The following is a 25,555-nucleotide window of genomic DNA, read 5'->3' on the forward strand; positions in this document are numbered from 1 at the left end:
TTCCAGAAGCCGGTGGACTGTGCTACTGCTAATGGTCTGGGGGGCAATAGGTCCCAGGAAGAGATGAAGCAAGAGGGTAGCATTGGGGCCCAGGGCTGTGGAAGTCCCTGACTTCTCCCCTTCCCTTCTTCTAATATAGGAGATGGTCCTCTAAAAAAACCTGTTTTTTTGCCACCCATGTGATGGGTGGAGGAATCATGGTGTCCACACTTGTTATAGTTGTTATGCGACTCCTGGAAGTTATTCTCCCTGGTTGTAGAATTCACCATGTAGGAAAAAAGGCGGGGGGGGGGGGGAGAGGGGATAACTTCATAGTTCTTGGTGATCTAGTCCCATATGGAGTGTTATGTTTTGGACATTTTTGGCACAATAAATAACCTTTGCACATTTTTTTATCTTAAATACACCGAATTAATAGTAACACTGTAGTAACCTGTTGTATAATAAATATTCAACAAAATAGAAAAAAGTGCACAGGACCTACTGGACTGGCTCTCTAGAGTGCTCCAAGCCAATGATAGAAGTCAACTGCTTGTAATAAGAAAAAGAAGCTGCGCCCATTCGGTATACAACGCCAACTTTAAAGTGACTCTGTAACAAAAATTACAACGTTTTTTCTACCATCCTACAAGTTCCTAAACCTATTCTAATGTGTTCTGGCTAACTGTAGCACTTTGTACTATGACAGTCTCTGTAATAAATCAATGTATCTTTCCCCTGTCAGACTTGTCGGCCTGTGTCTGGAAGGCTGCCAACTCTTCCGTGCTGGTCTGTTCCTCTATGCACACTCCAGTGTGTGTTTTATTTACATAAGCCAGCAGCTTCTCTGCTATCTTATCAGTGATAGAAGAGAGCTGGATAAAAATCCGCTGTGAAACTAGCTGGCTGACACATACTGAGGAATTACAAACACAGGCACAGGCAGAGCTGTCTGCAGGAAGCCTGTAATGTTCAGTGCATGAGAGAAGAAGGGGACAGAAGGTAAACACACAAATGATCTTTTGAGATTCAAAAGGAAAGCTGTATACAGCCTGCTTGTGTATGGATGTATTTTCTATGTGTGGACATATTGTACATCAATCTACTTCCTGTTTTGGTGGCCATTTTGTTTGTTTATAAACAAACTTTTTAAAACTGTTTTTGACTACTTTTAATGCGGCGGGGAGCGGCGAAATTGTGACAGAGGGTAATAGGAGATGTCCCCTAACACACTGGTATGTTTACTTTTGTGCGATTTTAACAATACAGATTCTCTTTAATCAAAATCTGGACAGCAAATCCATGATAAAGCCTACCTTGGAGAGAGAGGAAATACAGTATGATCAGAGGTTGACAGCTGTTTCGCACCCACACAGGAGGTGCTAAATGGCTGTCGACCTCTGACATATTTACGCGCAGCTGCTTTTTCTTGTATAATAAATATATATACCATGGTGTGTAATGTATATTAACTCTTCGGCGCCTATACCTCTATGTGAGGGATGCAAAATGCTAATCATACCAACAGAACCTAGAAATCCTTTCCTTATAAAGAAAATCTATTTCTACTGTATGTTATCTCACTAGTCAAAGGAGATCTAAACTTAGAGGGATATGGAGACTGCTATATTTATTTCCTTTTGAACAAAACCAGTTGCCTGGCAGCCATCTGATCATTTTACCTGCAGTAGTATCTGAATCACACCCCTGAAACAAGTATGCAGCTTAAAGGGGTTCTTTGGTGGTTTTAAAAGAACAAAAACCAACACTTACCTGGGGCTTTAATCAGCTCCCTGCAGCTGTTATGTCCCACGCCGCCGTCCTACAATCCTCGGTTCCCCGCCACTGGTCCCTGTCTAATATTAGCCTAACTAGACGAATAGTGCTCGCTCCCACGCGCATAACTGGGAGCTTACTGCGCAGGTGCAGTACGAAGTTTTGTTGTACTGCGTCTGCTCAGTAAGCTCCCGATGATGTGCGCGGGAGCGAGCACGTGTGCGGCCATGGCTGTGCAGCCGCAGTTTAAGTAGAAGCATAATTAGTCCGGGACCGGCGGCAGGGAATGGAGGATCGTAGAAGGACAGCGTGAGACAGGACAGCTGCAGGGGGTTGATAGAAGCCCCAGGTAAGTGTCGTTTTTTGTTTTTTTAAGCCACCAAATAACTCCTTTAACCAGTCAGACCACAGTCAGAAACATCTGATCTGCATGCTTGTTCTGGGTCTATGGCTAAGAGTATTGGAGACAGATGCTCAGCAGGGCAGCCAGGCAACTGGTATTGTTTAAAAGGAAATAAAAATGGCAGCCTTCATATACCTCTCAGTTCAGGTGTGCATAAAACCTATCCTTAAAGTGAACCTCCAGACTAAAAATCTACTCAGCCGAACTGAAAAGGCGTATTGTTTCTTTAACAGTTTCACAGCATCAGAACTTTGTTTTTCTTATAGAAGTCTCATTTTTAGCTGCAGTTTTAGCTAAGCTCCGCCCCATCAAAGAAAACTGCCCAGGCTTTTTTCCCCTGATGCTGTGCAAAGCATGATGGAATTTCCTATATTGTTATTCACGTTGCCTAGCAACTGGGAGGGGTGATCTGGACACAGGACAGTTGGAACGGTGTCTCATGCTCCCTGTCACCTTCTTTCAACCAAAAAGATGGCTGCCCTCATGAAATCACAAACCTTTGCCTGTTCTTTTAAAGCAGGTTAGGTAAGAGATTATATTACCTATCTATTTTAATTAACATAACTAATGTAACTTAATGACAGCATGTTTGTTTAGGCTGAAGTTCCTCTTTAAGAGGATAGTTGTGCTACAAATTGATGATAGGGTTACATTTTGTGCAGTGTTAGTTTTCCCAAGAGAGGCTTGGTACTGTTGTAAGCATTTGCTTCAGATACTTGCAGTAAAACCAGGCAAAGTGAATATTTTGCTGTCATAAATGGGGATTTGTAATAATTTGAATCAATACATGTGAATCTGTTGTGACAGTAAAACAATAACGTTAGTGCTTTTTATTTGCTGGCCTTGCCTCCATTCTCTCCAGTGTATAAAGCTGTGTCTTATGTGAAGAGAATTCCTTATTTCAGTTCATGGTAAGACCCACTCCCCACACCAGGTCTCAGGAAGTCATGAAAGACACATCAAGGCTTTTTAATCAGAGTAGACGCAGAGGGGGCAGCAGAGACCACAAACTGTTATCAGCACTTAGTATACTGTATTACACTGCATCACTTAGGAGTCGGGACCTTCTTTTTACGAATGAGCAGAATGAGACCACTAAATAAAAGGAGCAAAGGCTGTCTCAGGCAGGCAAGGATTAAGTAAAAGAGTCATTTCAGTCAGGAGATTCAGATGATTATAAAATGAGAGTTTACTCGCAGGGCTGTTTCTAGCCAAAATGGGGCATTGGGCAAAAATTAATTGTGCTCCCCACCTGACATGACTCCCTCCCACAGAAGCAACATTAGGTGGGCATCTTTGCTCCTGAACACCCCCCCCCCCCCCCAGATAGTGTTGAATTGTCCCCAGGGCCCCAAAGCTAGAATTGGTCCCCTGTAAAGTACTGAAAAGGGAGCAAACTCACCTGTCCAGCTGGTGCACGCCTCCTTCAGTCTCTGTTCTTCCATCTTCATTTTCACAGGCACCTCTTCTCTGTGACCCAGCAGCATGTACATATTCATATAACACACTGGCAGGTCATGGAGTAGAGGCACTTGGGAGGATGAAGATGGAAGGACACAGACTGAAGGAGGAGCGTGCCAGCTGGACAGGTGAGTTTGCTCTGCAGGTCCCCAGGACACCACCAATAACTTTGGGGTAGACCAGGGAAGAGGACTATCCGCTAGCTCTGGGGGCCCTTTTTTTCCTATGAAACAGTCGGACCTGTGTACTTTGTACTCAAGAACACTCTTACAAACAAAAGCTATGAGTGAGCTCCTTCCCATAAAAAAGCACTCACGTCATTCTGGTTTCTGATAATTCTTTTTTTTTCCACTTCAGTGCTACTATCACTGTCCTCTTAGGGGAGCTTTGAAGCAGATGTGAACTTTTAGTGGCTATAGCAAGTGCCAGATGTTACTTAGAATTACATTAGCTGCAATTTTAAGAAATAGATTTGATTTTTCAGAACATAAAGGACAACTATAGTGAGAAAAATATGGAGGCTGACATATGTATTTCCTTTTAAAGGATACCCGAAGTGACATGTGACATGATGAGATAGATGTGTATGTACAGTGCCTAGCACACAAATAACTATGCTGTGTTCCTTTTTTTCTTTCTCTGCCTGAAAGAGTTAAATATCAGTTATGTAAATGGCTGACTCAGTCCTGACTCAGACAGGAAGTGATTACAGTGTGACCGTCACTGATAAGAAATTACAAATATAAAACACTTTCTTAGCAGAAAATGGCTTCTGAGAGAAAAAAAGAGATACAAAAGGGGATCGGCATGTAGTCCTGGGGGAGCGTTTTGCTGGGGATCACGCGCGCTGATGCGCGTTCATCCCCGCTTGTATGCCAGAGCTCTGCTCCATCACCAGTCTCCCAGCAGCGATCACCGTTAGGGACTGTTAGACGGCGAAAACGATCTACGGCAGCGCTGTACTGGGGACAGCCGCATGACATGTCTGTCCCCTCTGGAGGCAGGGAAGTGATCCGCTGTCCTAGGCTAAAGCCTACAGCCAATCGCGCTGATTGGCTGGCGAGGATTGGAAAGATAAATAAATAGGCATTTTTATTAATAAAAAAAAAACAACAACAACAAAATCATATTTATATACAAATAAATAAAAACCCCAGCAGGGATCACAGCCCACCAACAGAAATCTCTGTTAGTGGGCAGAAAAGGGGGGGGGATCACTTGTGTGCTTGAGTTGTACGACCCTGCAGTGAGGCCTTAAAGCTGCAGTGACCTTAATTGTAAAAAAAATAGCTTGGTCACTAGGGGGTTGTAAGCCCAGGTTCCTCAAATAGTTAATGATTGGGGGCCATTTTTTAAAAGCTGTGACTGATTTGCATGTTGTACTGATTTCAGCGCTGATAATTAATGCAATTAGAAAGCTTGAAGTAAACACATTTTTATCCATCACACTCTGCAGATCTCAAGGTCTTCAGGGAGTTCTTCTCTTGGATACAGCCTGTCAGTTGAACTTTTACTGTTTTTTTTTCTTCTTGCAGGATGTATTGGTTCTTGTATACATACTATACTGTCTGGATATAGCGAACATATTGCAGATAATTAGGAAGAATCAGCCAATATTGAAAACAAGACAACAATGTGACCCAAGAAGCACACAGAACCTGTAACAGATTGCTTTATTGTATTTTTCTTTAATCTCTCCATCACTTTTTTTGTAATAAAAGCAAATGTTTCTCAAAATGGAAAGTTGACATTCACATTAATAATGGCACATAGATAATTAGCATAGAATTGCAGCAATGACTTGAGTGCTTACAATGAGATACTCGACGTTATGAATATGCCATGTTAATTGCTTCCTACCCATGTGGCTGTGCTGTGCTCAGGCAGTATATAGAAAACAGAAATGGGCAGCCCTTGTGCTGATGATAAAGTTACAGTTTTCACCTCCAGTCTATGCAGTGCAAAACCTCTGGTCTTCTGATCACCATAGTAGCCCTGGAGCTTTAAATGACCCTGTAGTGGCTCCGCTTCCCTATGTGTTTCTATGTGTCAGTAAGGCATCGTAGTACATAAAAGTAGTATCTCAGCAGCACTGCCTGTTGTTACAAATACTGAGCCCCATCGAGTCTCCATAGATCCAGACTCCCTACCTCCTCCCCATACCCTAGTTTCCTGCATCCAGTGCTCGGGCAGAGGTCAGGTGATAATGTCACCAAGGGGTGGGGCATAAACAGTGTGGGAGAGGTGAGGTATGGCAGGGAGTGGAAGAAAGGTGTGGTAGGGGGCGTAGTGTAACGTCTGAACCAGGAAATCTAGCCAAACATCCAGCTCACCAGAGTCTCATTGGTGACAACAGTATGGACTCTGGGGGATAAAGCTGTGTAGTGAATACCAGTGCCACCTGTTTGTTGCATTACAGACCTCCACAGGTCTACAACAGGATCCAGCTTAACCTTTTGGGGACCGCCGTAGGTAAATCCTACGCCGCACTTGTGGCTGTCCAAGCCTGATGCGGCATAGGATTTACGCCACCTGCCATTTCCGCTCCGGACATAATCGTGCGCACCCGAGAGTGGATATTAAGCTGTCATATCACAGCTGACATCTCCCCTCAGTGATCAGGAGTCATCGTGATTGGCTCCTGGTCATGTGATCACTACGATCGCCGGCAGATCGTGGTGATCACCATTAGAGCTGCAGCGGTGGGGGGGAGGGGGGGGAGTGGGGAAGAAGAGGATCCACTCACCTTCCTGACATTCCCCCACCGATCGGCGCTCCTCTCTGCTCTGGCAGGCATCCCCGCTAACTCTAACGTGTCGGGTTCCGACTTGATGACTCCATCAAGCTGCGACATGGAACTTAGCGTCAGTGCGAGCGGAGATGCCGGCCAGAGCGGAAGGGTCCACAGCTGCTTATCGCTGGAGCCCAGGAGGTGAGTAAAGGCTGCTGGCTACAGGGGGACATTACATGAGGGACACCATGCCCAGCTAGCCCTACCAGCTGCTTGACCCCCCCATGCAAAATTGCCTGGTCCTTAAGGGGGGTTAGGTGGCCGGTCCCGAAAGGGTTAAATAAGATACTCCACAGTAACAACAGTAAAGGGAGTGCAAAAGGTGTCCACCACACATGTAGGAGGTGGAAAACTCTGATATTTATGTGAGTGTGTGGTGAAAAGAAACTGTGCATGAGTTACAATGCTTCTCTCAGACTGGAGATCACTGGATAACATGAACGGTCCTGCACACTGGATTTAATTAAACTGTCTACTATTAGATGACAAAGGTTTGGAAATTGTAGACTGTGAGCTTGACCATGGCTCCATCTCCTACTGTCCCATATGCAATTAACTTTTTCATCTTGTTTTCGCCTAGTTGACATTTTCATGCCTTGTCAATAAAATCCCTTTTAAACTGCCAGCAAGCAAGAAAATGCTCAAAGTAATTTTAATAGTACTTTTCAACTGCCTTTTGGTACTTTTTAAATTAAAAAATGCTGAAAAGATATTGTAAAGAGAACTGTATCAGAACCGTACAATAAGAAGTTTTTAATCACGTACAGATTATATGATTCTGTAGGCTCAATCTGACATGATATCACACAGTGTGCCATGTACAGTCAGTCATTAAAGGTATCACCGGAATCAACATTTGTTGGTTTGATGTCTGTATTTCTGATCCTCGACTAAAACTGGACCATACTTCACTTGTAAAGAGAAGAAGAAAAACTATCTCATAAGAGAAAACTCAAGAGAAAAAGTTAATTGCAAATGGCCGGTGTCATAATACGTACTATATATACTATATACAGTATACGCAGTATTAGTCCAGGATAGCCTGTATTTCTTTGTGGGTGTCTGCATGTGGCTGCAATCACAGGGTTTGCTTTAAGCAGAGTTATATGCATTCGGTCTTATGCAGGATGAGTAGATTGAAATGCATTTCATGTATGTAATGTTTTGCACTCTGCTTACCTCATTGTGCAGTAAGACTTTATGCACAGTATTCTACTTAAAGCAGTTTAGTGCATACGCCATATTGTCTTGGGGACCATGTGAAGAATTTAAACATTAGCTTTTTTTCCAATTAATCCAGACCAGATTTGCAGTATCAGTTATGTCCGGTCTGTACACGTGCAGTCCTTGAGGGGCCATATCCATGCCAGTGTTCAGGATGGACTGAGAAATGGAGAAATGTGTTCTACTTGATAAACCACACCTTTCTTTATTTAGTCCCATCAATTCATTTGAGCTGCACCAAAAATGTGTGAGGACCTCGGCCCATGAGGACTGGAGTAGGACAGCCCCGATTTATGTGCTCCAGTGACCTGTAGCCTGGGAGAACCTTCACAAGTCAGGTTTAGAATCTCTTAGAAGGCACAACTGTTTTTTTTGTATCAGTATTTTCACATTCCCTGTTCTCTTTAACAGAATTCTTCATTGCAGGGTGGTTTTGAAAATATTCCTGCACTAGCCTCTTGCCCTGGCAGGGAACTACCACATTGCATCAGTAAGGCATAACTGAAGATGCCAATACCATAAGTAATCCAGTAAGCATATAGTAGATTCATTAAACGTATCTGCTATCAAGTGTTAGGATTTGTAATCATATCAAATAGTTGAGATTTATATGAATTAAGCACAACTAAACTCTGGCACCAAAATCACCCTCATAACCTTTGCAGACTAAAGCAGGTGTTAGCTGCTAAGAAAGGCTATTTATGGTTTAAAATGTATTTTATTACAGCTCAATCATTAGCAGAAACTCTTCTTTGAAGAGCTGGATTTCTGGAAAGGCTACAAAGGCCCGGGTCTTGGACAGCTGCTGATCAAGGGGGTGGCTGGATATGGAAGAATAATCTTCAAATTGGAAAGGGGGGCTACAAAGGGGGAGCAACACATGAAAGGGGAGCTGCTGCCCAATGGATGTTGCACATGGAAGAGGAGTCACAAGAAAGTTGGCATAGGGGCGGAACAATTATACATTCGACCTTACCTCTTGGAGAATCTAGTAGACCACTACAAGGAGAGCCCAGTTCACCTGACTCCAATTCACTTAAAAAAGGATGTACATACATTTATGTGACTGGGAAACAGACCCCTGTGGCCCGAGTGGAAATTGTTCTCGCTGTAGCAGTCTGTTACACTCACTAAGAGGCACTTCTGCTACTGAGCCTTTTGCAATAAATTATATTGTAAACAATAAGAACTCTTCTTTAGCAGGTGAGACCTGCATGCTTTGTAGAAGTAAACCTGGGCATCCATCTTCAACATCTTTTTGCAACAAAACCTTAAAGGATCGGCACCACACAAAAAGATTGTATTATAAGCTCTTACACTTTATTGAGTCATAAAATGACATAAAATGACAGGCAGCGACAGCCCGCTGTTTCGGACTCTATGGCCTTTCTCAAGTTGCCACAGTGTCAAAAGGCATTTTGGCAACTTGACAAAGGCCATAGAGGCCGAATCAGCGGGCTGTCGCTGCCTGTCATTTCATGACTCAGTAAAGTTTAAGAGCTTATAATACAATCTTTTCGTGTGGTGCCGATCCTCCAAGGTCCAGGAGTTAGTGTGGGCACCTGCATGAGACTGTAATCACTCAATTGCTAATTTAGTATTCTTTCAGCAGGTCACATAGCTAAAAATAATTGTCACTGCCTGATTTGGAAATTTTACCGCCAACAATGCCTCCCCCCCCCCAACTGCCCCTCCTGTGCACCATCTGTCCTGTTTGTTCCCCTAGTCCTGTGTTCTCGTCTTGTGCTCCACTGCTTGGGGGGGTGCTCACTGTTTGCACCTGTGAAAGCATGGAGGCCGCAAACTGGGTTTGCGACTGCTGCAGTTTACAAGTTTGGCAGTTTTACTACCTTTGTGTGCCATCCCGCTGCCTGCCTTGTTTCCTGGTGCCCCAGGCTATGGCCTTTGTGGCCTTGCCTCAAATCTGGCCATGATGACAATAAACCCTCATCTGCAAAGTACAGTGTATGCAGAACCTGGGTAGAGGAGCACAGGCATAGAGCATGGGAAAACTATAAAATTAAAGGGTAGTCAGCACAGCAAATACCACCCAGACCCCCACTTCTCTACGTCTCCATAGCTGTTAATAGCTGTTAAAAACCTACACCTTGTCTAATCATGACTCATTAATAGCAGATATTTAAAAAAAAATCTTAGTTCAGGTTTGCTGGATTACATATGACATTGCAAGAAGAGATACTTGGCAATCTCTTGAGATGCTGTAGTGAATCAGGTCTCATGACTGTTGTCCTGCAAGCACAGCCTCCTATTAGGTGTACTTCACATCTTCAGTCTGTGACTCTGGCCCTATTGTGAGACTACAAGGTTCCTAACATGATAGTGATATGGAACACTTTTGGTCCCAGGTGAGAGCTAAGCACTGTCATATCAAGCACTACAGCAATTACTGTTTGAGATCACAAGGGCTTCTCTGTGTAATCTTCTCCTTATTCTGTCTCAGACTGGAGCTTACCTCAGTTGTAGCAGTACGTTGCTCATTTAGGCTCATTGCACATTTTCCAACATTTCTATAGAGTTACCACCTAAGGCTGCTGGGTGGGACAACAGATTTAGCCTAAATCACTAAGAGCCCAGGAGAACTCAAGTCAGTCTGTAAACCTGGCTCAAATGTATTCAAACCCGCCAGCTGACAGTTGGCACAGGTTTGCAATTCTTAGGTGTGTTATATCAGACCACTGTTAGGGGTTGTATTAAGGTGAGTGTAGTAGTTTTTGCACGGTAGTCATAGCAAGAAGAACTGTTTGTAATAATCCCTTGCACAACCTGATTTCCTTTTAAGACAAGTTCTCTGGTAGCAACAGGAATATGACTGCAATAGCACTGACGCTGTTTCCCTAAACCCTTCAGCAACACATGCTATGGTCTGATGTAACCCACACAAGGGTTGTAAATTCACAGTTTGTGTTTATATTTTTAGGCATTGAAATAATAGAGCTAGGGGCCATCCGCAATTCACGTTTTCTCCTAAGTTTGCTCCTAGATGATATTTTTACACCTTAGAAATAAAATGCCTTTTAAGCTACCAACAATACTCAGAATCATTTTGACAGTACTTCTTCACCTACTTTTGATATTTTTTCAACTGTAGAGTACTAAAAACTTATTTTAAATTTAAAAAAATTATCTCCTAGAAGAAAACTTAGGTGAAAAAGTGAATTGTATATAGGCCTAGGTACAGAAATAGCCCTGATTGCATTCTTGGAACATTTTAGCCCAGCTAAACCCAAATCTGAGTAAGGCAAATTCTGAAAGCAATTTTAGTGATTAGCATAAGTGATAAATATCAGCGTTGGAGCGGAACTTTTCAAATTGAAAAATCTTTTGGGTAGGTTCAATAGCTGCGACTTTGAACCAATCGTACAGACATAAGACCTCTATAGCCTGTCATTTCCTGTGACCAGAGTTGAGGTCTTAGAATTGTTCACACCTATTTCCTGTTAATTACAAAGTCCAACCTCCACATTTAGACACATGGCACATATGCAATTTCCCCTGAGTTTTCTTCTAGGAGATAAGTTTTCATCTTTTATTTAAAATACCTTTTCAACCCTTTGCAACTGAAAAGTTGTTGAAAAAGCACGATCAAAATTATTTTCAGTATTTTCTTGCTTGCTGGAGGTTTAAACGGCATTTTATTGACAAATTTGAAAATTATCTCCTAGGAGAAAACTCAGGAGAACAAGTGAACTGCATATGGTCCATGGTTTCTGTTATAATGCTGGAATTTTGGGAAATGTATTCCGGAATCTACTGCCCTTCTTTGTGTGTCACACGGTCACACCTGATTGCAGGTGCAGCCAGAGAAGACAGAACAAGTAGTACTACCAATCCAAGCACATTTGTTCCATAATATTGGCAATCTGTCAATTAATTTGCTTTTATACACTGCAACCACTACGGGCCCCTTGGAGTAGAGGAACCTCCCTTCAACCACCGTATTAGCTGTTCATTGGGTGTGCATGTTAAAAAGAGTACAGAGTAAATTTGGGTGCTGGATATAGCTGCTAGTAGAACATTGCCGCTATTTTACTATAGGCTTCTACCTAAATCTAGCTGTGCTGTAAACCCTACGCCTAACACTACCCCATCCCTTCTTACACAACTAGAACTCAGCAGGCCCCCAACTTAAGTGAGACAGCCAGGCCCCCTGCAAAATCCTGTCTCCACCCCTCCCGAATCAAAATGGAGGCTGTGCCCCCCTGCACTATCATATCATTGAAGAGAGGAGTGAAAAGGACATTTCGCTAGCTCTGCTGACAGCAGTCAATGAATGATGCTTCCGCTACAATGTATCCGGGCCTCCTCAGCCACTGTGCCCCATGGTGAAAGTGGGGTCATGGGGCCTATTGTTATGCACCTGAACCCTACGCTTCTTGCTGTAAATTCAGGCTCTGGCCATGTCCAGCATTCAAATTATACACATGGTGTGAGCTGTAGTGGCAGTTAACATTGTGGTCTATGGTGGCACCCAAGTTACCAGGCACTGCGTGGCACCAAAGTTGATGCCATTCTGTTGATAATCACCTCTGCTTGTGTTCTGATAATCCTTAAAGTGGACCTGAACTCAGAACTTCCTCTCTGCTCTAAAATATAAGCAACAGCATAAGAACATTTACAGAAAAATATTTCTTTGTTATAGCTGATACAAATCGTGCAATAAATCTGCAGTGTGTCTGCTTCCTGCTTTCAGGGAAGCAGACAAAGGGTTAACATCCTGTGTTTCCAAATTAGCTGCTCTGCAGAGGACTACTGAGATTCCTGAGCTGACACAGCTGAGAGATGATATTACAGTTGTGATTAGTCACAGATTAGGGGGAATCAGATAGGCTAAACTCTCTAAATACATACATGGCACATTTCTCTCTGTTTTTCTTCTGTCTCATGCAAAAGTTCAAGTCCACTTTAATCATTTGGTAATCATTAACAACCTGTTCCCTTATAAAATCTCTCCAACACTATAGTTGTAATTGGCAGGTTTTGGTCCTCCATATCATTTGAGAGAGCCAAGTGTAAAACCCACTGCAGGTCTTGTACCTCCTTAGCTGCACCACTGACTATGAAAATGCACGCACCATCCTAATTACTTTCAAAATTTGCCTTATTCATTTACGAGTTTGATTTGGCTATAAGTATATCAATACACTGTTAAGATTTTACAGCTTCAGCTGAATGGCATTCTAGACCTTGTAGATCACAGCAGGGCTAAATATCCGAAGATTGCTTGTTTTACATCACTGAAACGAAAGGCCAGCTCACTACAGGACACCATAATGTGCGGCCAAGACATCAGAGCATCACGCTGACTGCCACACAGTTGTTGGTAGGAATTATTTTACGTTTAAAAGTAAACATCTTCTTAAGCTCACTGCGAAACCGGTCGTGAAGCCAGGCATAAAGGAAGGGGTTGCAGCAAGAAGAACTCATGGCGAACCAGTGACAGAGGAGTTGAATGAGCAGGAAATAGTGCTTGTTGATGAGGTTGATGTCAATATCCCGGATAATGTTGAAAACGTGAATGGGAAGCCAGCAGATCCCAAATGCCGTCACCACCAACACGATGAGCCTGAAGATCTTCCTCTTACGCAGTCTGTCAAACTCTGCCTGGCTCTGTGTAGGGTGGCCGGGGACCACTCTGTTCTTCAGCTTGACGGAAATGCAAATGTATGACAGGGTTACTGCAGACAGAGGAAGGATGTAAGTAATGATCAGGGTGCTGTAAGCATAGGCCAGCCTTTCTGTCTCTTTATCAAACCAAAACTCTTCACAAATGGCGAACCCTTGCTGTTGGAACTCTATGTGGTAGGTGTGAGCGATAGCCGGACCAACCAAGGCAAACGACAGGAGCCAGATTCCACCCAGCACATAGACACAGGCTGTTACGGATATTCTCTTCTTTAAAGGGTGAACTGTTGCATAATACCTAGGGAAAGAAAAAAATGGAATAAACAATTTAGCTACAGGTAATTGAATCATGGGGGAACAATTGGGCTGATTTTAAAATGTCTTCTAAGACATTCATTAATGTTTACAGTAATTTAGCCGCTGAAATACAAGGCTGCGTAGCAATGTTTTCGTTGGGAGCCAATTTCCCCCGCTACACAGCTGTGGCATACTAATGTTGTCCGCCGGCTTGTTATGTCTAATACGTTTCACAAAACTCTATTTGTAAAAGGACAGCTTTGTTTGCTGGGCAATCATTTTGAAATAGTGGCATTATGCGACAATAAAGGCAGCCCTGGGCATCTCTCAGCTCTCTGCATCAAACCTTTTGCATTTTCAACCTTTCTGCAGAAATAGGACCTCAAACACATTCTAATGTTCCTAATACTAGGCAATGACATGAGAACCCAAAGAAACAAATACCGTAAGCAAAAATGTTAAAACCGATAATTATTATTCATTTATTTGTTAGAAAATGTTCCTTTCGGGGTCCTTTTCTGTGCCTAAGCCTTAATAATTACTGGCAGAAAATTGCATATGTAGTACATTGTAGTTGCCATAGCAAGTACACATGCCAGTTATCAGCTGCGTGGACAGTCAATTGATAGCACCGGACAATCCAGTCAATGGATGTAGAGACAGCCATTAGAGTGGAAAGTGCAGATGATTTTCCTTTCACTTCCATGGTGGAATGTCATGTGTAGTAAAGGCCCTATAGTTAAAATCAACCTTTCCAGTCCAGTCGTCTTTCTGACTTGACCCTAGCGTGCTTCAACCCTGCTTCAGCCTGCTGATTCTTCTTACTAACATTGCTGACCCCAGCCTGCCTACCTGCTGATCCTTCTTACTAACATTGCTGACCCCAGCCTGCCCATCCAAACCAGACAGCCACACCCCGGTGGACAAACATTTTCATGCCCAAGGTCATGGGGTGTCGTAGCTGAGATGGATGGTGCTGGACCATGTACCATCACTGAGCAGAGGAGGAGATAGGGATAGGCGGTTACTGCAGAAAGAAGCAAGATGGATGATAAGGTTAGATACTATACACCCTAGGGATATAAATGACATGTACAGTCTCAAATGCTTCTTGTAACTAACATGTAGTTTTCCTTTCCTTCTAGGTCCAGATGATAATTCATCGGTCGGTGGGGGGTATGACAAAAGGGAACATTTTGGTTCCCTGGGACTTTGAGTTATTGGCTATCTTTGGATCATGTTTCATAAAGTAAAATGACTTCATGTATGCTGACACTTATGTTTTGCGAAGATGTTTATGTGGGTAAACATCCTTTGTATGTAGGTCCCAGCAAGATGTTTTAGATTTACCCTATGTGGTTAATAATGGAGTGGACTTCAGGATGGTCATCTGACCAAGGGGGGGGGGTCCTCCCATTGAGGGTGTGGTGAACTATACTATAGAAGTTTGCTGTGTATTTTTGTTGTTTGTACACCAGAGAAAAGGGGAGACCGTGAAAAATAATAATCCAAATATTAATCCATGTGTTCTGCAATGATTTAGATAATCTAAAGTTCATATACACCTTCTGAGTGCCTCATTCATTGTTGTTGTGCAATTGCCTAGTGTGGACCAGGTGTGATTAGCCTGGGGAGAGTGACCACTCCAGGATATCTTGTGCCTGATCCTTCTTACTAATATTGCTGACCCTAGCCTGCCTGCCTGCTGATCTTTCTTACTAACATTGCTGACCCTATCCTGCCTTAATCCTGCTTTAGCCTGCTGCCCATCTTCTCGACCACCTACTGCTGAGCTTGGCTTCTGCTAGCTCATTTACTGTCCTCTTCTGTTGTGCATCTGTTACTGATTCTGGCGATCCTGACTCCTTTTAAGCACTACTTGTGTCAGTCTACTTGTGTCAGTTGCAGTGCATCTGAGACCTGTTTGACCTGCCATCCTTGCACTTACTATTGACTCTTCCATCATGTGAGCCAGCTGGACTCATCACTAGAATTCTGCTTAAAGGGGAACTGAAGAGAGAGGTATATGGAGGCTGTCATGTTTATTTCCTTTTAGACAATACCAGTTGCCTGGCAGCCTTGCTGATCCTCTGCCTCTAATACTATTAGCCATAGCCCCTGAACAAGCATGCAGCAGATCAGGTGTTTCAGTGGTTCAGACTTATAAGTCAGATCAGACAAGACTAGCTGCATGCTTGTTTCTGGTTTTAATCAGATACTACTGCAGAGAAATAGACCAGCAGGGCTGCCAGGCAACTGGTATTGATTAAAAGGAAATAAACAGGACAGCCTCCATATACCTCTCTCTTCAGTTCCCCTTTAAATAGATACTTACAGCATATCACAAACCCCAAAACAGGAATATCCTAGCCAATGAGCAAATCTAAAAAGCCCAGAGAAGCAGCCCAAAAGAAGAGATGTGAATTGCAAGGCAGGGGTATGATTTAAGCAGATAGTGCACCTGCACTTGTCTACACAGCATCACTTAGGCAGTGGGCACACACTTTTGATTATTACTGTATGTACTCGAGTATAGGTCTAGAAATTTAGGTCTGATTCACTTTATAAAAGTATAGGGGTCGACTTTTACACAAGTCATGGGCAACACTGAGCACAGAGTAATGTGTGTACCAATAGTGACATTCACATTTGTAGCAATTTACCCAGTGATAAGTAATACTTTTAGGAAAGGAAATGCCAAGAAAACACAGGTTTGAAAGTCCTAGCCACAACAATTAAGGGCCTGTACACACTTCTGCGCTTGTGCTGCGTTTTTAAAATCCCATTATTCAAATCACAAAGCCTTCATGAAAATAGAAAAATCGCATTGCACCAGTGTGTACAGTTCTTCATGATTTTTCAAAAGACCTTGCAATTAAAAAAACCCATGTAAATTTAAAAGCGCAGCAGTGTGTACAGGCCCTAACAAGGAAAGGGGCAGGGGGAAAATACCGGACTGCATAAACAGGAGTGAATCATTTCACAGGGGGCCTGGAGGAGGTATTGGCTGCACTTAAGGGACAGGAGGGGTTAATGGATTGGCTACAATACTGTATGCAGTGCAGTCAATAACCCCTCCTAGTCCCCAAGTGCGGCTGTTAATTCTTCCTGGGCCCCAAGTGCAGCCATTACCTTTGCTGGGTAGACTTATACTTGAGTCAATAAAAAATTCCAGCTTAAGAGGGTTGAATATTGGAGTCGACTTGTACACAAGGTCGACTTGTATTCGAGTATATACGGTATTAAATAAATTACTTGTAAAGAATATGATCCCTGCCATCTGCATTCCCTTTTTAAACAATGTCTGTTTTCTTACTGTGCTAATTTGCTCCCTCTAATACTTTCTGAATCACTGACTCAAGTCATACTCCACTAGCTGCATGGTAATCACATATGTCTTCCTTATTTCTCCACTGCTCTGTCATTTTAACAAGTCCTCTCCGGGATTTTGTGTTTTACCTTAGACAAATACTCAGGTCAGAAAACAAGTCCGCTCTGGGGTATAGTGTTTTCTCTGAGATATGTGCTCAGGTGAGCAATACAAGACTGATTGGCTCAGCCTAATGCAGTTCAATTCCGAGAGGCACATTTCTGTGTTGGACTGACAAACAAAGGTACAAAGGTATCTGAACTTTGTACTGTAAACAGACTTGCTGGTGTTTTCTGTTGGTGTTGATTTGGGACAAATGGTAGACTTGCTCCCAGTGAAGAGGATTCTCATATTTGAGTTGTTGTTAGTAGCCCATCTAATGGCAACGTTTTTGTTTACATTTTCTCTGTTTGTTTCCTGTAAATATTGTAAATAATCTGTATACAGCACAAAAAGTAACTGCTACCTATTAACCTGCAAGTCTTTTTCCCGAAGGAACTTACACTAAAACTATGACAATGCAGAATGTATGCCTAATAAAGTCATATGTATGTTATTTGTATTTATGGCATACATGCTTTTCCCATACTTAAAAAAACAAAGTCAAATCAAAACAACAAAAAAAACAGAAAGCTGCTTCCGCTTCTGTATATTAGTTGAGGTGGAAAGTAGAATCCTATTCAGATCTGAGCATTTCCCTGAAGAAATCTCTACCATCATTGTATTGTTTGACAGACTATTGGATAAAGCTGGCAGCTAGTGCACAATATAAACCATGTTGCAATTGCAATGTACAGTATATGATGGAATTGAATCCACCGCAGAGCCTGATGAAATATATCTAATAAAAATGTCTGCAAGCCAGTGGCCTTTATTTATTTTTAGATGTTATTAAAGGAACTGTATCCTCAAAACCGTCTTTGAACTTTCATTATTTTTTTTCAAATGAGTCCTATACATTAAAATGTATGTTTACACTGGCCTGGCTTTCAATCTATGAAAGTACCTGAGGAGATATGTTATTCTGCTTTGTCTAGGCTTTTCATTATTTTTTTAAACTGACCTGCATTGAATTTATTCATTTCTCCAAGGAGCACACATCCCCGTAAAAGGTCATGACCTCAGCTATCAATTTTGAGCACCAGTTGAATAACCGATAAATGTCCATTGACCATACCTTATTCATACAGGGTTGCAACAGATATTCTCAGAATACCAGTAGTAGGTGTACAGACATACAGTATGTGGTGTGGTAATATATTGCTTTATATTTATATATAGATTTTTTTTTATAGGTAACGCTCATAGGAGCTCTGTTGTATCTAACCAGACAGGCGACATCATTTTGTTATTACTCTTTTCTCTGTTTTTTATTTTTGTTGTTGTTGTTTATAACGTAAGAGTGCAGCATTTTGAAAAGCACAAGACCAAGTATAAAACAGTGATTCATGGCAGAAAAGTATTGCCGTTTTATTGCTACCATTAAACTTCCTCATTCAATAAAACAGGGACCGCAGGGCAAGAACTAGTTGTTATAACATAATAACACCTTTTTATTGCCAGTCCAGCAGCAGTGTAATTATTGTGTTAGACATTCACAGATTTGCTCTGAAGAAAACATGTTCTGATTGCTGGAGAACAGAGTATTCGTTAGAGGTTGGAATATTGGATTCACAATGATTGTCCTTTTCAGTCCACTGCGCATCACTAGAAGTAATTCTGAAAGATTCAACCACAGCCACCTCCATCCTGCATGGTTCTGCACTCTGTCCGACTCTGCACAAAACCAATATTTTTGGCACTTATTCCATCTAGATTTTCCAGTATCCTAAATGCTACGGATCAAACATCTGCCTGAACTACACATCTGCGCAAAAGTTTTAGATAGGGGTGAAAAAATGCTTTCACAAATATAAATTCAACAGTTTATCATTTTACAAAATGTAAAGTAAGCTAAGAGATGAAAAAAAAAACCCAAACAATTTTTATTGGGTTTCCCTTTTGCCTTCAAAACATAATACATTCTTATAGGTACTCTTGCTCAAAGTCAGGCATTTTGTAAGATTACAGTGAGTTGAATGATTAAGGGCCTGTCCACACTTGTCAGGTTCCAGATTGGATCCGTTGCAAACAGTTCCGGTTTTCTAAAAAACGGATCTGTTTGATACGAATCTGATCTGGATGGTAGGGCACATTCCGCGTCCGTGACCATGTTGGTATGTACGCATGCACAGCTCACCTGACTTGCCTCCACCACTCGTCCCACCGCTCGCCACTCGGATCCCTTCCACAGCCTGAAATCCAGCAGAAGCGTGGCTCTCCATAGGCTGCAACAGGCCAATTCTGCCTAGCAGCAGGGAAAATTTTCATTGGTTCAACATGAACCAATGAGAATTCTCTCTGTTTCTGAGGATTCCCATTGGTCTATTGCAGCCCAATGGAGAGTCCCCATGCTTCTGTCGGCCTCCAGGCTCTTCAGAATGGACCGAGCGACGGTGATGGACGGCGGGATGCGTATGACATCACAGTGGTGACGGGATGCAGTGACTAACATAGTGAGAGCGGACAGTGTCCGTTCCCATAGGCTTGCATTGGCCACGTTTTCCTGTCCAGTCCGGAAAAAGGGTCAAACACGGACTCTCCGCTGCGTTTTCTTTCCATGCAAAATGGATCAGTGTGTGATCCGTGTTTCTGCACAAGTGGGAGTGTGTCCTATTTTTAACATAGGATCCACTTCCAGCGTCTCTGCAGAGCTTTAAAAATGTATCTCATGGATACGTTTTTAAAACAACGTGAACCGGTTGCTAGCAAATTTTTGGCAAAGTAATTCAAAACGCTATCCTTGAATTTGAAAATATATTAGTGAAAAATATTTTCACAATGTGAACGTTCGAAATTTTCGCCAGAATTTTTGGCCCAAACTGCCATTCATGAGTTAAGAGCAAATTACCTTGTAAAGCTAAAAATAGCAAACAAAAGGCAAAAAAAAAATCAGACCTTTTAAAGTAAAAAATCGCTAAAAACATCAAAAACCATAAACTCATTACAAAATGATTTTTGAAAGGCATTTTCACTTGAAAGTCGAATTTTTACATTATTTTCGCGAAAAATAATGCAAAAAAATTATCGGCATTTTCACTCATCACAAATAATTACTATACCAAAGTGGTGCTAATGATTATCATTTTCATGTATGGGTTAAAAGACAGTAATTAAATGAAACAAAACTCCTGTGTAGGAGGCATACAGCTGAGTGAGAAACAACCATACACTACTAACAAGGTGACATTCTGCAAGACAGACTCGTTAAGAGGTCATACACCATGAGGAGACTTCACAGCAACAAGACACAAGTTAGTTATACTACATCAGCAAGGTCTCTTCCAGGCAAAGATTTCAAAGCAGACTGGGGTGTCAGCATGTGCTGATCAAGCCCTTTTGAAAAAACAGGCAACATTAAGGGCTGTAGAAACTGCGATGGACTAAGTAAACTTATTGTGGCACATAAAAGACACATCATGATTACTTCCTTTCAGAATCCGAAGATGTCTAGCAATCAGCTTAGAACTGACAGAAACCTTTTGGACCCAGGTACAACCCTCCACTGTCCAGAGAAGTCTGGTCAGAAGAGGTCCTCATAGAATTATTGTAGCCAAAAAGTCATACATCTGACATGGAAACAAGACCAAGCGACTTAGCTATACACAAAAACATAAAAATTTGGGTGAAGAAAAATGGCTCTAAGTGCTGTGGTGTGACAAGATGACATGAATACACAAAATATTGGGAAAACCTACATCCACAAATCTGTGGTGAGTTCTCCAAGATCAACGTACCTGCTGAGCTCCTTGAATATTGTGTGGAAGTAGTATACCTAGAAGAACTGGTGCTGTCTTCAAGGCAAAGGGTAGTCACTAGTCAGTCACACCAAACTTTGATTTGATTTAGATCTCTTCTCAGTTTATTCACTTTGCATTGTTAATTGATAACAAAAATCTTGTAATACTTCTTTTTTTGTGAAAGCATTCATAGTTTATAGCATTTTTAACACTTGACTAAATCTTCTTCATAATATTGTACACAAAAATTGTTGGTCCATTTTGAGCCAGTGAAAATGTCTAGTAAAAGGCATACTCAATGAAATGTGACCAACGTTGACTGGTTGAGTCAGTTAGTGAGTTTGAGCCTTAACAACTCTTTTTATTTCATCAAAGTATCGATTGTAGAATTTTTATCCCACAATAGGGGTGCCATAAATTATCCCTAATGCAGGGTTCCTTAAAATATATTTTGTCAAACAAATGCCAACTGTTGCCAGGTCCAAATTAAAGAGAAACTCCAACCAAGAATTGAACTCTATCCCAATCAGTTGTTGATACCCCCTTTTATATGAGAAATCTATTCCTTTTTCACAAACAGACCATCAGGGGGCGCTGTATGACTGATATTGTGGTGAAACCCCTCCCACAAGAAACTCTGAGTACGTACTCCTGGCAGTTTCCTGTCTTTGAACCTTACTGCATTGTGGGAAATAGCTGTTTACAGCTGCCAACAAAGCATGCAACAGCTACATCATCTTCCAACAGTAAAAATGTCACCATGTAATAAATGTCAGAATGTAAATCAGGGATTTAAAAGATTTTACAATGGGCAAACACTGACTAAATCATTTATACATAATTATTGTAAAAATGAAGCACTTTTTTATTACAATATTTTCACCGGAGTTCCTCTTTAAGTATGTGTAATCAATTGGGAGAGTGCATGCGGGCAATTAAGCTCAGTGATTACTCAGTGGCAGAAAACCACATGGTTGGCATATTGCATGCAATGCACCGGTGGTATCTTGCAATACATTTAGATGGGAACTCCCTACATACTGCAAAAAGCATAGATTGCGTGAAATATCTGATACTTATCTTGCTTATGCTTCCTAAACTCATCTTCCCTGCCAGAAAAACTCCTACACCACAATATGGGTTAAACTTTCATGTTGTAGTTTGAATCCCTAGTAAGTGCTGTCTGTACACCATAGGAACGCAATGGTTAGTAATGCAAAGAACACATCAGCTGAAGTTAACCGGTAGTAAAGCAGTAGCAATATATTCTGCACCTATGCCATCCATTTGAATAATGATTGTACATAGAAATTTGCTAGCCAGCAGCACAGTTACATTCAACAGGAATAAGCAAACTGAACATCCTAATCAGGAAATCAGGATCCTATTGAGGCTTCCCTTGCTACTCCGTGGTCCCCCGTCACTGAGCGCGACCCCCAGAAGATTAGCGACAATACAGCTCCTCTTCCTGGTTCCAAGTGTGCGCAATGGCCAACTGAGGCCACCCCCGCATGCGCGGCCATTGAACCAGGAAGAGGAGCTGAGCGAGCAGCCCTGATGTGATTAGCGGCAATGCATTGGGGGGTTGGGTGCACACAGAAACGGTGGGCACTCAGCATTGGGGTTGCTTGGAACAAACAAGGGAAGCCTCAATAGGAACCTGAAGCCTCCCTCTGTAAGTAGTAAGTGTTAGATTTTGAACCCGAGCTTTGGCTTGGATTCGCTTTAAAGAGAGTCTGAAGCCTTCCAAAAATCCTCTTTTTATTTAACATTTATGTTAAGCACTATGAGCATAGCTAAAACGCTGCGTTCCCGAGGGAGAACGATGTAATTAAACCCCCCAAATCCCCAGGGCAAAATTCGGGGCTCCTTCCTGGTAGAGGTAGAGCTTTGGGCAGTAGCTCTGCCTCTATTCACATTAATCTCCATTGATCGCCACCTCTCCCCACCCCTCTCAGTCTTCTTTCACTGAAAGGGGCGGGGAGAGGCGGCGATCAACGCAGATTGACGTGACTGGAGGAAGGGCTACAGTGCTAAGCTCTGCCTCCTCCGAGCAGCAAAATCCACGACCTGGAAAGTCGTGGAATTTTGCCCCGGTATTTGGGGGGTTTAATTACATCGTTCTGCTGCAGAAAATGTGGCGTTTATGCTATGCTCATAGTGCTTAACATAAATGTCAAATAAAAAGAGGATTTTTTGAAGGCTTCAGACTCTCTATAAGGTGTAATGGGGCCCTAGGCAAAGTAGTAGATTTTGTGCCTCCCTGTGGTTTTTTTTTGTACGCTGAAGTAGAGAGGCCAGAGAAGGTGGCAGCAGGTGGGTCCCCCTGCCACCCACTGGGCCCCAAGCACCTAGGTTGCCTGTTGGATGATCCTGCTCTGGCTTTGACACACTCAGGCCAGACGTGAAGCAGGGTGAGCCAATATTGCTACCCCATCCCCATTTGAACTTATTATCTATTTCTGTATACAGTACAGGTGAAACTCAAAAAATGGGAATATTATGTCCATTTATCTCAGTAATTCAACTTAAAAGGTGAAACTAATATATGAAATAGACTCATTACATGCAAAGCGAGATATTTCAAGCCTTTATTTGTTATACTTTTGGTGATTATCACTTACAGCTTATGAAAACACCAAAATCAAACTCTCAGACCATTAGAATATTGTGGAAATGTTCCATATTCTAGGCCCAGAGTGTCAGACTCTAATCAGCGAATTAATCCAAAACAACTGCAAAGAGTTCTTATTTCATATATTAGTTTCACTTTTTAAGTTGAATTACTAAAATAAATTAACTTTTGCACAATATTCACTTTTTTCGTGTTTCACCTGTACAATGAGCCCCATTCTTTGTATGGCAGGAATCTGTAATTTACTACAATCTTCTGGCTACACTGTAGTTCCACAGCAATAGCCAGGGAAGAAGGTAACAAAAATCCTCAGATGGGATAAACAAAAATTCCTTGCTTTACCAGGCTGAATCCCATCACTTTTCTTTTTCTTGCAGATGTTGAATCTTCACCCAAACAATAAACAGGTAAGTTCCAGTGTTTCTATTACAGGTATTAAATAATAATCAAACTAATAACAGCTTCTTTTCCTTTCACAGACATTTAATCTTTCCTCAAACAATGAACATATACTGTGTCTTTTCTTACAGATACTAATCACACTAATAACAGCTTCTTTCCCACATCCCATATCTCACATCCAACTAGACATATGAGTGATTTTATTATTAAAACTCCTGTAGTAAAACTTTGGGATGTACTGTATGTGTATATAGCTCCTGGTTATAGCGAGTTGCCAGGCAGACTCTATGCAGTTTATCCTTTCAGCCTTTCTTGGTCTGACAACAGGGGTTAATGGGTTGACAGCCGGGATAAAGGGACCATTATTGTATCTATATATATTGCTACTGAGGATATATTCTCTTAAGTCTCTGCTGCTCTGTCACTGCGTCAATCAAAGAATCAATCACAGCAACCAACTTCTTTCTTTTAGTTAATCAGAAGAACAGTCATTGGGCCTAGCAATCCACATCCATTACAGTAAATTAGAGCTAGAGTAGCGGTTATAGCACCACATATGTCAAGTACTGACATGTGGTGGTGTTACCCAGCGGCAGAGAACTGCACCATGTTTGACTGTCATGGCTGTGGCTGCGCTCAGATGTGAGTCACTGAAAGAGGCCTTAGGAGAGGAGGCAGCGGATGAAGCCATTTTCCCTACTTGCTGCAATCTCCTGAAACATGGGATTGCAAATTGTCTCTATTCCACAAAGCAAAGGAAAGAGAAGGCATAATGGGAATTATGGTGAGACCCATCTACTTTACTGTAATGGATGCGGATTGCTAGGCCCAATGACTGTTCTTCTGCTTAACTAAAAGAAAGAAGTTGGTTGCCGTGATTGATTCTTTGATTGACGCAGTGACAGAGAAGCAGAGACTTAAGAGAATATATCCTCAGTAGCAATATATATAAATACAATAATGGTCCCTTTATCCCGGCTGTCAACCCATTAACCCCTGTTGTCAGACCAATAAAGGCTGAAAGGATCAGTCATCCATCTGAAAGAGGCCTAATGCTACATACACACTTGAGATAAAAGTCTTTGGAAAAGGCAAGATCACAGACCAATTTTACCCCATTCCATGTAGTATGAGAGCCATACTCTATACAGTCTATTCTATGGAGCTGCACTCCCCATCAGATAAAATCTTTGCAGTTGTCACTGCCTAAAATCGGAATGGGAAGTAAGGGAGAAGTGAAAGCCAGCACGCTTGTGGTGCAGTTTGGTGGGGGTTTGTAGGTTCATGGAGTGCAAAATCTAAGGTGACAGGAAAGCTGTGCCTATAGGCTCCGGTGATGTAAATCCGGGCCTGGTCCCCGAACTAACCTTCCCACTCACGCGTCCTTGCACAAGCCCTAACAGCTCAGTGCATGTGTCCCTCTCCACCTCTTGTGCCTGTCTCCCTCCCCTGCAGCATCCTCCCACAGGCAGCCCCTGCAGCTTCGCACATTTGTCCTCGTGTGTGTCCAGCTCATTGACGCATTCAGGGTTCCAATTTCAGTTCTTCTACAAATGTTAAAAGATTGCCGATCCCACTTCTTTAGCACTATTATAATGTCTGAGAAAACATGTTTATACTTGTGGCTATAGAGGCAGGTATTATTTCTGATATGCACCTATTCAACAAACTAGACACAGAACATTTATATCACACTTTTCTCCTGGTGGACCCAAAACGCAAGAGCTGCACACAC

At 42.1% G+C, this 25,555-nt stretch overlaps 1 protein-coding gene across 3 annotated transcripts in view; it reads right to left on the reverse strand.

The window, feature by feature from the left end:
- Positions 1–10,814: 10,814 nt before the first annotated feature.
- The window catches only part of LOC137561162 (prolactin-releasing peptide receptor-like), a 238,357-nt gene continuing 223,616 nt past the window's right edge, over positions 10,815–25,555 (reverse strand). For all 3 annotated transcript variants that reach the window (XM_068272415.1, XM_068272417.1, XM_068272416.1), the window contains exon 3: positions 10,815–13,575. In XM_068272415.1, the coding sequence (XP_068128516.1) occupies positions 12,942–13,575 (634 nt within the window). In that variant the 3' untranslated portion in view covers positions 10,815–12,941. The remainder of the gene's footprint in view (positions 13,576–25,555) is intronic.

This window comes from Hyperolius riggenbachi, chromosome 3 (genome assembly GCF_040937935.1).
Source record: "Hyperolius riggenbachi isolate aHypRig1 chromosome 3, aHypRig1.pri, whole genome shotgun sequence".
NCBI classification, from domain to species: domain Eukaryota; kingdom Metazoa; phylum Chordata; class Amphibia; order Anura; family Hyperoliidae; genus Hyperolius; species Hyperolius riggenbachi.